Source organism: Tamandua tetradactyla, chromosome 1 (genome assembly GCF_023851605.1).
Source record: "Tamandua tetradactyla isolate mTamTet1 chromosome 1, mTamTet1.pri, whole genome shotgun sequence".
NCBI classification, from domain to species: domain Eukaryota; kingdom Metazoa; phylum Chordata; class Mammalia; order Pilosa; family Myrmecophagidae; genus Tamandua; species Tamandua tetradactyla.
In genome coordinates, this window is record NC_135327.1 from 185,754,633 (window position 1) to 185,767,072 (window position 12,440).

A 12,440-nucleotide genomic window follows, 5' to 3' on the forward strand; every position below is an offset into this window, starting at 1 on the left:
TAAAAATTTAGGTAGTATAACCTTTGAATATGGGAAGATTTTAGCGTCCTTTTTTATCTTTAACTTTTTTTCTTTTTTTTTTTTTTACATGGGCAGGCACCAGGAATCGAACCTGGGTCCTCAGTGGCAGGCAAGCACTCTTACCTGCTGAGACACCGTGGCCCACCCTTATCTTTAATTTTTAAATTTTGAAATAATTTCACTTATGGGATAGTTTCAAAAGTAACACAAACCCCATAGGAAGAACTCCAGCATACTCCTTTTCCCCCCAATACCAGATCCACCAATTTTAACATTTTACCATATCATGCGATGTATCTATATATCTGTCTATGTTTGTGTATCCATATCTATTTATCTATCATTTTTGAACATTTAAGCATAGGTTGCATACATCATGCTTCTTGAACATTTAGTGCTTCTATGTACATTTTCTAAGAACAACAATATTCATTTATGTAGCCGACTCAAGTGCAGTTCTCCAATTTAAGAAATTAGCATTATTATAAAGCTTGCAGTCTATATTCCAGTTTTTATTTGCTCCAGTATTCGTTTTGAGTCCTCTTCTGAGATCCCATACAAAAAATACCAAAATTTGCATTTAATTGTCATTTTCACTTTCACCTTCTTTTCCTTTTTTTTTTTTTTTAATTGTGGAAGCATATTTATAAACTTGCCAACTTCTTCCACTATCAAGCATACCACTCAGTGGAATTTATCACTTTTCACAATGTAGTGGTGTCCTCATCACCATTCTTTACTAGAACTTTCCCATCACCCCAAACATTAACTTGCCAACCCCCCACCTCCTTCCCCTGGCAACCTGTACTCTCCTATATGCCTCTAAGAGTTTGCATATTCTCTGCATCCTAAGGCTACAACAATCTCATTCAGTTTGATACCAATTTAACTTCAATAGTATACACCAATTATGTTTCTATACCCTTCTGCAGTTCTTATCACAAATTACATATTTGTATATTACACGCCCCCAACCATTGATTTATCATTATATTTGCCTTTTTGATTCTGTAGGAGTAAATAGTAGAGTTTTAAATAAAAAATATAATTGTACTGGCATTTATATATACCCAAGATTTTATCTTTTATGGAAGATATTTATTTCTAATGATTTCTTTATGATCTAATGTCTAGTGTCCTTTCCTTTCAATCTGAAGAACTCTCTTTTGCATTCTCTTCCCATAGGCAATAAATAGCAGTGTTTCAAACCAAAAATACAATAGTACTGGCATTTCTGAACACTTACGGCATTATCTTTACCAGAGGTCTTTATTTCTTTATGTGGCTCCAACCTATTGCCTAGTGTTCTTTCCTTTCAACCTGAAGAACTCCCTTTAGCACTTCTTGTAGGACAGATATAGTGGTGATGAACTTCTTCCTCAGCTTTTGTTTATCTGGGAATGACTTAATCTCTCCCTCAGTTTTGAAAGACAGTTTTGCCAGATATAGAATTCTTGGCTGGCAATTTTTTCTCTTTCAGCGTTTTAAATATCTTATCTCACTACCTTATTGTTCCTATGGTTTCCGATAAGAAAACAGCACATAATCTTATTGAGACTCTCTTATACATATGTCACTTCTCTCCTGCAACTTAAAGAATTCTCTTTTTATCTCTGGCACTTGACAATTTGATTATAAGAAGTCATGATGTGGGTCTGTGTATGGAGTTCATTGAGTATTGTGGATATTTATATTTATATCATCATTAGATTTAGGAAATTTTTTTTTAGCCACTATTTCTCTGAATCATCTCTCTGACCCTTTCTTTCTTTCTTTCTTCTCCTTCTGGAACTCTCACAAAGTGTATGCTGGTATACTTGATATGATGTCTCACTTGTTCCTCAATTTCCATTCACTTTTCTTCATCTTTTTGCTTTCTTCTCTTAAGATTGATTTCAAGTGTTTTACCTTTAAGTTTCACTGATTATTTCTTCTTCTAGTTCCAATCTGCTTTTAAACCCCTCTATAGAATTTTAAATTTCTGTTACTGAGGTCTTCAACTCTATTTGTTTCTTTTTATACTTTCTATATCTTTATTCATATTTTCTTTGTGTTCATATGTCATTTTTCTAATATCTTTTAATTCTTTGTGCTTTTCTTTAACTTTTGGAGCATATTTAGGACCATTTTTTAAAAGTCTTTGTTAAGTGGTAGGTATATTCCTCTTCACTGATGGTTTCCAAAGCTTTAATCTTCTCCTTTACATGTGCCATAACTTCCTGTTTCTATGTAATCTTTATTTCAACTTGGACATTTTTATGGTTTAGTGTGATATCAGCAAAAATTCAACTTGTGAGGCATCTGTTCTTTAAGCTTGTATCCAACAAGTATTATGACAGACATTTCTCTGATTGACAAAAGCTAACAACAACAACAATAAGAACAAAAAAAGAGAAGGACAAAAAGAAAACACCTTTCTCAGTCTTTGAAGTTTAACCTATGCCAATGTTCTCCCTGAGATCTTACCATACAATGAGTTTAGAGAACAGCTTAAGGGAAAGGCATAGTGTAGTAGTTAGGTTCAGGTGTCAACTTGGCCAGGTGAAGATGCCTAGTTCTGTTGCTGTGGACATGAGCCAATGGCATGTGAATCTCATCTGTTGCTGGTTACATCTGCAGTCGACTAGGGGGCATGTCTGCTGCAATGAATGTTGTTTGATTTAATTGGCTGGATGCTCGAATGAGAGAGCCCAAGCAGCTCAGCATACCTTATCTCAGCACTTGCAGCTCAGCCCAGTCCTTTGGAGATGCAGAAAGGAATCACCCTGGATAAAGTTGTTGGAACGCAGAGACCTGGAGAGAAGGCCAGCAGAGATCACCCTTCCTGTGTAAGAAAGAACCTCAGTTGAAAGTTAGCTGCCTTTCCTCTGAAGAACTATATGTTTTAACTAAATAAATCCCCTTTTATTAAAAACCAATCCATCTCTGGTGTGTTGCATTCTGGTAGCTTTGGTAGACTAGAACACATAGGGTCCTCCTAGGTCTTTCTGTGTATTTGTTTTGTCCTAGGCATGTGTGTGTGGCCCTAAGAAGTCCTCCATTTACATTGGGGTGGGGAATAATGTGTCCTTATTCCCGTAAGAAATAGTTTTCCTTTTGAACCCAGACAATGTACTCTACATCTCATATCCAACAAAACTCTGCTCCAGGCAGCTATGATTTGACTGTTCTGCACTTTTCTGTAAGAGAGCTCTGTGAGCTTCCTCTACATGCAGGGCAAGTTCTGTGATGTGTGTCCTAGTTCAGTCCTTCAGGTTGACATCAGACAGACTGACAGACACATATGCTCCCAGTATGTGCATATACCACTATTCTTTGTGAGCCTAGGGGATGCAAGTTAACTTTTTAAAAAGCTTTTGATTTTGAAATAATTTCAAACTTATGTGATAGTTTCAAAAAGCACACAAAACCCACAAGTAATTTTAATTATCCATCCCAGTGAGGGGCTCAGTTTTGTTCTCAGGTAGGAAATGACATTTAAGAGAGAATTAAAATGTGGTAAGGATTTTGTCAGGTGAAGATTGATAGGGAAAGTACAGTTACCAGGAAGAAACTGATGTTTCCCTCTTGTTAAAGTTGGTCGACAAGAGAAATGCCTAACTGATGACTGTTTTCTCAAGGAATTAAGGACCACTTGCTTTTTGAAAAAACCCTGTGCATGGAAACACAGTTTTACTGGGGCCTTCACTATGATGTCCACAGCTTGTATGGCTATTCCATGGCGAGAGCCACAGGCAGGTAAGAATTTAGTTTTATCTCTAATTTCAGACTGGGGGATTTAGGGGTTGGAGGGTTTCTCTTCTCTTCTATAAGTATATTTTTCAAACATTTTCTGTGATATACAGATATAGAAACTCTAGTCTTACAGGGTGCTTACAGGCCATCTCATCCAACTCCTTGGTTTCTGTATGTGATTGGTTTTGATTGGCTTATGGCTAAGCTTCATCATTTCAAGGACGTTAATAGGCAATAATGAATAAGATATTTAAGAGTCCCCGACTGAAAGTCAGCTCTTGCTTGGGCCCCGGTACCAAAAGTGCTGTGGTTGTTGCACTCAGGTTGTTAGGTATAGCAAATAAAAATTACCAGTTAAATTCACTGGATGTACTTGTACTAAAAGAAATCAATTCACCGTTTATTTGGAATTCACATTTAACTGGGTGTCCTGTGTTTATCTGGCAATGCCCAATCACACCCTCCTTGCTTTGTTCTCCACTGTTCTCCCCATTCTCCCTCAGTTCTCTCCTCTGCCCCACTTCAAACCCATACACACACACACACACACACACACACACACACGTTTAGAAAATCTCACAAAGAGACAGTCACTTTTTGCCAAGTATTCAATCCTTTCCATACCTTGTCACATAGTGCTGACAAGGATTTTTGCCGACTGACTTTGTAAATTGAGAAAATGCTCTATCCACCTAATTCCTTCATCATATCTAAGAGAGCGAAAATTCTGGGTTGAGAGCAAGAAAATTTTAATTTTAGACTTCAGTGTAGGCAGGGAAACTGAAGTATTCGAAGATCTATTTGGGATCTTCCAATAGCTTAGAAAGGAATGTCATATTCTTTCTGTTTATTTCCTTTTGTTTTTGGTGTTTGTAGAATTCAGCTGCAGAGGGCAGAGATGGGAGAATTTTGATGTGCTCATAGGACATCTTACAGTTCTTAACTTACTTGATTTCTGTAAGGGCTTTGACACCACTGACCACTCTTTTGAAACTGTGCTCCTGGAACTCCTCCTCTTTTCCCAGCTATTCATTCCCAATCTCTATATCTGGGTCTACTTTCTCACCATTAATAAGTCTTACAGGTCGATACTTGGACTTCTATTTTTATTCTATGCTGACATATAGGTAGCTTATTCCTTTTCATGGTTTTTGTTATAATTTATCCTAATGATTTTAATACGTATGATTCTAGTTAATGTTTCTCCCTGATTTTCAGGCCCAAATACCAAAACTATCCACTGACCTTCTTCACTTGAAGGTGTTATAGTACCTTGAACACTTCACCTTGCTCTGCTACCTATTTCTTGCCAGCTTCCACATCTTGGGTAATCATTTTTTTAAGAGTTCAATATTTTTACTGTTTATTCATTTTTAGGTTAAATTTGTATTTAAAAAGTACATATTTTAATTGATGAGTTTGAACAAGTGCATGCATCTATAAAAACCACTATAAAATTGTAGAACATTAAATCTTCTCTCTACAAAATTTTTTCATGCCATCTCTCAGTCATATCTTGTCTCTATTTTTACAATGACAATGAACTCATCCACCATGGATACATTTTGTCTGTTCTAGAACTTGGTAGTAATGGAATCATACAGTTTATACTCTGTTTCTTTCACTTAGTACAGGGTTGATGTATGTATCAATAGTTCATTCTTTTTTTTACTGAGTAGCATACAATTGTATGAATTACCACAGATTGTATACCCATTCTCCCATTGATGAAAACTTGAACTGTTTCTCAGTTTTTGACTATTATTTATAACTATGGTATGAACATAATTGTAGTTTTCTTTCTGTGAAATTATCATATGTTTTGAAGACCAGATACTTTCTATCACTCATTGGGAGTCTAATTGTTTAAACTTTTAAATTCCCAATCATGATTGGTAGCATCTCCTATATTCCAGATCTCCAAGTTAGAAATTTGGCATCATCCTTAGGTTTTTCTTTTGTTCACACTTTCAAATGTAATCAGCCCCCAATACCTCGATTCTACATTTAAATCATTTCTAGAAACCTCAATTTTAGTTTACACTGACACTTCTAAACTGAGGTCCGTCATCAGCTCTCACATTAAGTGTCACAGTAGTTCTATGACTACTATTACAGTGGATATGACTAGTCTCCCTGACTGTAATCTTACCCTGCATTAGTATTTCCTCTACCTTTGCCACTGAAAATGTGGTCAAGAACCACATTGGCATTAGCTGGAAACATATTAGAAATGCAGCTTCCTGGGTTTTCTTCCAGATCTTGGGAATCAGAATCTGCGGCTTAATAAGATCCCTAGGACTCAAATATATGTTAAAGTTTGAATCATGAGTCTGCTCATTTTCACTTCTCAGTGTAACACTTTTGTGGTACATAAAAGTGATATTTTTATGATATTTTTAATTGATATTTTCTATACAATAAAAATGAAATCTCCTAAGCACAGCTGTTAAAGCACTTGACAATCCAGCCCTTTCTTAATATTTTTATTTTTCTCTCATCTTTTTTACTCTTCTCCTTATACTTTATGCTCTAGTAATACAAACTGCTTATTGTTCCCCAAGTCAAAATGCCATTTCCTTCTTCTATACCTTTGCATGCACTGTTCACCTATAGAATGGCCTTTCCTGCCCTGTCCATTTGCAAACATCCACTTATTTTAAAAACCTCATCTCAGCTGTCAACTCTTGAAACCTTCCTGATACTCCTAGAAAAAGATGATTGTCCCTTCTTCATACTACATTTGTTCGTATTATAATATACTTGATATGCAATAATATTGCATTATAATTTTTAATGCTCACTTTTTTCTTGCTGGACTATAAGTTCCCTGAAGGTGAAGTTGCCCGTGTATCCTTAGTTTTATGAATAAGTACAGAGCAAAGTCATGTTCGTTGACTAAATGTTTAGGCCTGAAAAAGAAAAGAGGAATGGGATGGGCACAAAGGGGACCTGGTGAATTAAAAGTAGAGACTGTGCCTATTTCTTTTCCGACAATAAATGCCCTCATGACTTTGTATTATGCTGGAGTGCTCAGGTGAGAGAGACTTTCTCGAGTAAATGCATGTCATTATTTCCATTAAAAAACGTTCATAAAAGAAAACATCTCTGATTTTTTCCTATTCTCCTTTTTGACCTCTCTCTCACTCTACCTTTCCTGGAAAATGAGCTAGATGAATAAGACTCAGTTTCCTCATTTATAAATCAAGAGACTTGGATTGATGTTCCCTGAAGTTCCCTCCTGTTTTGATTTTTTTGTGTGTGTGCTATACGATGGGGTTGCATTTCATTATTTTTCCATGTATGTATCCCATTATTGTAGCACCATTTGTTGAATTTTTTTATTTTTGTTTGTTTATTTATTTGGGAAGTGCATGGACTGGGAATCAAACCCCGGTTTTCCGCATGGCAGGTGAGAATTCTACCACTGAACTACCCTTACACCCCCGATATAGTTTGATTTTGAAATGTTTCCTTTCCAGGAATGGAAGGTGGGAGGGCAAGAGTGAATGATGGGAAAGGTAAGAAAAAAAAAAAAGCAAGGGCAAGAGGAGAGCAAGAGGGACAAAAAATAATTACTTCATTGCTAGCGTCTCCATATGACAGAAGTGTTACACGGTCATAATGGGGTGGGTTAATATATTTTAACAGCCATGGGAAATAGTAAAAAGGTGATCATGTCTGAATAAATAGTAGGTGTCTTTGTAACTTCTCTGGATCAGGCAGAGTGGCCTGAGTTCCCAGCCAACAGTGGAAAGAAATAAGTTAGTTAGAAAAACAGGTAAGGTTTTCCCTCAATGGAATCTGGCCATCAGGTGAACTTAATTCACAGGTCTACTGAATATTTGTACCAACATGAACTAGAGGTATAGTTTGGGGGCAATGGATAGATCCTAGTGATCCAACTAAGAAAAAAACCTCATCTTCCTAGAGATTGAAAGCAGGAGACCCAAATCCTTCTAGAGATCAGGATCTGTCCATGAATAGGCCAGACATGGGGTTTGAAAAAAGGAATTTTAGGCTTAAGAATTCTGAATAAGACCTCTTCTTATCTAATCTCTGCTACCATAACAGTCTGCATTTAAATAAACTGTAACCTCAGATTTCTTTATGCCTGTTTCGGTTTCATTCTACATGATCTGAATGAGTTTCTCTCATGACGATGAGTGCAGAGTACAATAAACCTTCCAGTCAGTGGTAATAAAGGCAAAGTATCTGCTGGTCTTTATCAGAGAAAAAGTGGAGATAAGAATTGAGGACTGAGTCTTTTCCTTCCCCCTACCTTATCCCCATTTTTTGGTCAATAGATTACCTGAATGGAGTGATTCACTTTCTTAAACTAGTCTTCTGTTTCAGAATTTTTTCCCTTTTGACATTATACATATCTTCTGCATTTTTAGATTCCCCATAATATCCTCAGGAATATGCGGTAAAGAGTCTGTGAGGGATCACTTAGGCATGGTGTTCTACAGTTGTTGAGAGAGGATTTAGGAAAAGATAAACTTGACTTAGTCCATGTACTGGAAGAAATGATAGAAGAGTTTCCTGCAAAGAGCTAGCAGCCATCCTGCCTGCAGAGCCACCACCATGTAGTTGCGTTGTTCAATTCTGGAATGCTAAAGAAAGGAGTGGACTGTATGGCCTAGAGGGAAAATGGGAGGTGACTCAGTAAAGCACCTATGGAAGAGGGTATTCATGGGGCTAGTGCCCATGGTCCCTCCACCACACATGCACCACCCTGGCTCTTCAGACTCTTACAGGGAGATGGCTTGCTGCAGATGACCAACAATAAAGTCCTGGATTGAAAAAAAATGATGTTCTGAGTAAAAGGAAAATAGCCCACATCCAACCATATGCCATCCTATCCTATATTGTCTCCTCCCTCTTGAAATAATTATCACCCTAAATTCCATGTTTATAATTCCTTTGCTTTCTTTTCTAAGTAGTTTCATTTTGTCTATAGTATGTTATGTATTATATACCATACAATAAAATAATATTTTCTTTTTTGTTATTTCTAACTTCATAGAATATTCTATTTCACCTTTTGAGACATACTATTTTTGATTAATATTGTTTGGCTTAGATTAAGATGTTCTGAAATTGGGAACTGCTAAGAATAAGTTCTGAAGATTGAGAGGAGTCCAGGTACCTGGGACCTGGCTGGCATGCTAACTCTCCTCTGGGGCAAATAGGGACCACAGTGCACCAACTGAGCTGGCATTGTGAGGATTATGCATATGTAGCAAGACATGGAACCAAGGGATATTAGAAAAACTTTGCCCAAAAGGAGAAGAGGTCAAAAACAATGACACACTTCTAATGTAGCGTTGCCCAAAGGGGCTAGGCCTCAACCAGACCCAACAGAATGGAGAAAATCTAATCAGAAGGATAGGACCCTAGAGAAAATCCTTGGGGAGTCTGGAAAGCAGAGGCTTGTACAGCAGTGGGAAAAAAGTTCTTACAAATGCTAAATTAGTTTGAACACATCGTAAATGTTCATAATGCCCAGATGATTTTATCTTTCTCAGTTTGGTTGGGAAGCCCATGGCTGCGTTAGCATAAGGTAAGTCCATTCACAGTTCACCTCACACTCATCCCAGCTGTATTCCTTTTCAGGGCCATGGAGACTATCTCCCCTGAGAAAAGGAGCTTCGTCTTATCCCGTTCTACTTTTGCTGGGTCTGGCAAGTTTGCTGCTCATTGGTTGGGGGACAATGCAGCTACGTGGGATGATCTCCGATGGTCCATCCCCAGTATCCTGGAATTCAACCTCTTTGGTATCCCCTTGGTGAGTCTTACTCTTACCATGGAAAGGACTTTCATCCTCTGTTCTTTGGCACTATTTTCACTACTAGTGTTTGAGGGGTGTCTTATAATTAAAAAGGATATGTCCCACCATGATTTTTATTGGCAAAATCAATTTGTGCATGTGGTCTGGGCTGCCTTGTGACAATTGGGTCGTAAAACTTTATCATCAGGCTGTCATCCATGGAATCTCTGGGCTTATATAGGAGATGCCATAAGTAAAATGTATCAGCATCACAGAAAAATCACATCAGGGAAGTATCGGTGAATATGAAAGTATAAAATTGAGGAAAAGCCATTGATATAAGAATCATTGTCTGCACCACCATTCAGTCTGGCCCAGCCTTGGTCTATTCTATGGGCCTACTTGCTGGTTTCCCTCATGTGATTGAGAACTTGCCCCTGGGAGACTGAGATCTCTTTACCAAAGGAATGATGGGAGAAGAAGATTGTCTTTTCTCTCATATATAGGTACACATTTGGTGCTTTCATCACTCTCATTGACCATCATGCTTGTGTGTATGCTCATTCTTCAGGTGGGTGCCAACATCTGTGGTTATAGTGAAGATGTCACGGAGGAGCTCTGTGCAAGGTGGATGCAACTTGGAGCATTTTATCCATTATCAAGGAATCACAATGGGCCTGGATTCAGGGTAAGGTCCAGGGAGAAATGATGGAAACTTCTCACATTGTCTAATCTACTTATCCTCAAGAAGAGTTGAGGAAAATACTACAGGTATTAAGTGCATGGGCAGAATAGGTAAATCTTGGTGATAGACCTGAAAAGCAGGGTATTTGGGTGGGGATACATGGAAAGGGTTATGAGTATATTGAATAGTTTTATTGTTGGAAACTTACCAATGAAGAGAAAGTTTGGTAAAGTTTCTCTGGTGCTGCTAACACATCTGCTACCACCTTACATAAGACGGAACATCAGAGTACATAGATAGATATTTCATATTAGTTAATGTAAGATAAAATGTTCACACATATGGGGAAGCAAGGAGGAAGAATTAGGAAAGTCAGGCCAGTGATATAAAACTTTTTCTCACTTTGTTTCTTCATTCTGTTCTTCCATGGATAGTCTGGGAGACTGCCCCACTACTTCTCATGACATTTTCACTCCTTGCCCATCCAAAATAATATTTGCAAGGGGCAAGTTTATACAAGTGGGCTGGTTCAAAGGGTGCTGTCCCTCTTAAGGAAATATTCATGGTAATGGCAGGAAGAAATAAGGTGGGATATCCTATCTTTTAATGAAGTAGTCCACAATTGAAATGTTTCCAATGAAGTGGCCTAGCTCTCAATAGGCTCATTAGAATAATAGGATGATTGTTTTAGCTACTGTTTTGACTTTGTATGATGGTATGTCCCTAACCATGCCATTGGGTGAGATGAGCAGACAAACCTTCAAAGTATTTTAGCCCTGGGCTATCCTAGTACCTGCTATATAGAAAGGAAGAAGCAATTTCTGAACTTCTAAGTACATGACTGGGAGTATGTAGGGTGGACATTCTTCATGCAGAGATGACCTCATAGCCTCCTTATATAGAAACAAGGGCACAGGTAATTCAAGTGGCTTAATTAAAGTGACAATCTCCATTTCTTCTAAACCAAGGCTGACCAAGAGAAATGTAACTAGAGATATATATGTAACTTTAAATTTTCTAAGAGCCATATGAATAAGTAAAAAGGATCAGGTGAAATTAATTTTAGGAATATATTTCATGTAGTTCAGTACATCCAAAATATCATTTTAATTTACATTCAATGGAAAATATTTATAATGAGATGTTTGTACTTTATTTCATACCAAGTCTTCAAACTTCAGTGTGAATTTTATACATAGGACACATTTCAATTTAGATGCTAAGCTCTCAGTGATTAAAATGAAATGAAGGGTGGGCCACAGTGGCTCAGCAGACAGAGTTCTTACCTGCCATGCTGGAGACCTGGGTTTGATCCCCGGTGCCTGTTCATGAAAAAAAAAAAATAGTAATAATGAAAAAATTAAAATAAATGAAAAATGAAATGAAATCCTACCAAAACAAAGTTGCATTCAATGGAAAAATATTTTATGTTTATGCATGTTTTAAACTTGCATTTAAGTTAATTAAAATTGGATAAAATTAAGTTTGCTTCCTCAGCCTTGCTAGATACATTTCAAGTATTCCATAGCCCCATGTGGTTTATGGTTATGATATTGAACACTTAGCTTTAGACTTTCCCAGTTGGAGGTCAGGGTGATGGAAACTGTAGGATATTATTTTCTTGGTGTTGGGCCTCAGGCTCTTTTCATGAGCCTTAGATTAGGGGCATGGAGTAGTCTCACAGGGTAATTCTACTTGGAAGGGGCAAATGGGAATTTGGGGAGTAGAAGAAAGGAATAAATTCAGATATATCCTCTAAAATTCAGTCTCAGGAATATAGTATACAATGTCAAGTCTAAATATCAGATGCATTTATTTTTCACATCTTTCGAGCTATAAAGGTAATGAACAAAATGAATTACCACCATTGATGGAAAATCTGTAATATGGTCCTAGAAAATTAGATTTCCCTTTTAAAGGGTTCTATCTTTGTTCTTGGGTAAAATCTGCTAAAATCAATCTCTTTGATTTCTTTGCGCATTTTATACTAAAGAACAAATAAAAGTCCTCAAGATAAAGAAAATAAAATAAATTTTAATAGTAAAAACACTGCAGATAAAACCAGATACTACACCTTGTGAACATAATTAACAGCACTAAACTATGTATCTAAATGTTGTTCAAAAGAGGGAATGTTAGGTTGTATATTTGGTAATAGAATAAATTTTTTTAAAAAAATCCATGGAACGGCACTACACAAACAGTGAATCCTAAGTTGAACCATGG

The 12,440-nt window shown here is 37.0% G+C and overlaps 2 protein-coding genes across 2 annotated transcripts in view; both read left to right on the forward strand.

The window, feature by feature from the left end:
- The window catches only part of MGAM (maltase-glucoamylase), a 198,935-nt gene that overhangs the window by 124,948 nt on the left and 61,547 nt on the right, over nucleotides 1–12,440 (forward strand). The gene's annotated exons all lie outside the window — the stretch shown is intronic.
- Nucleotides 1–12,440, forward strand: part of LOC143673504 (putative maltase-glucoamylase 2) — a 29,504-nt gene that overhangs the window by 16,321 nt on the left and 743 nt on the right. Inside the window, exons 11-13 of the mRNA XM_077148076.1 lie at nucleotides 3,642–3,759; nucleotides 9,376–9,547; nucleotides 10,101–10,217. Of these exons, the coding sequence (XP_077004191.1) occupies nucleotides 3,642–3,759; nucleotides 9,376–9,547; nucleotides 10,101–10,217 (407 nt within the window). The remainder of the gene's footprint in view (nucleotides 1–3,641; nucleotides 3,760–9,375; nucleotides 9,548–10,100; nucleotides 10,218–12,440) is intronic.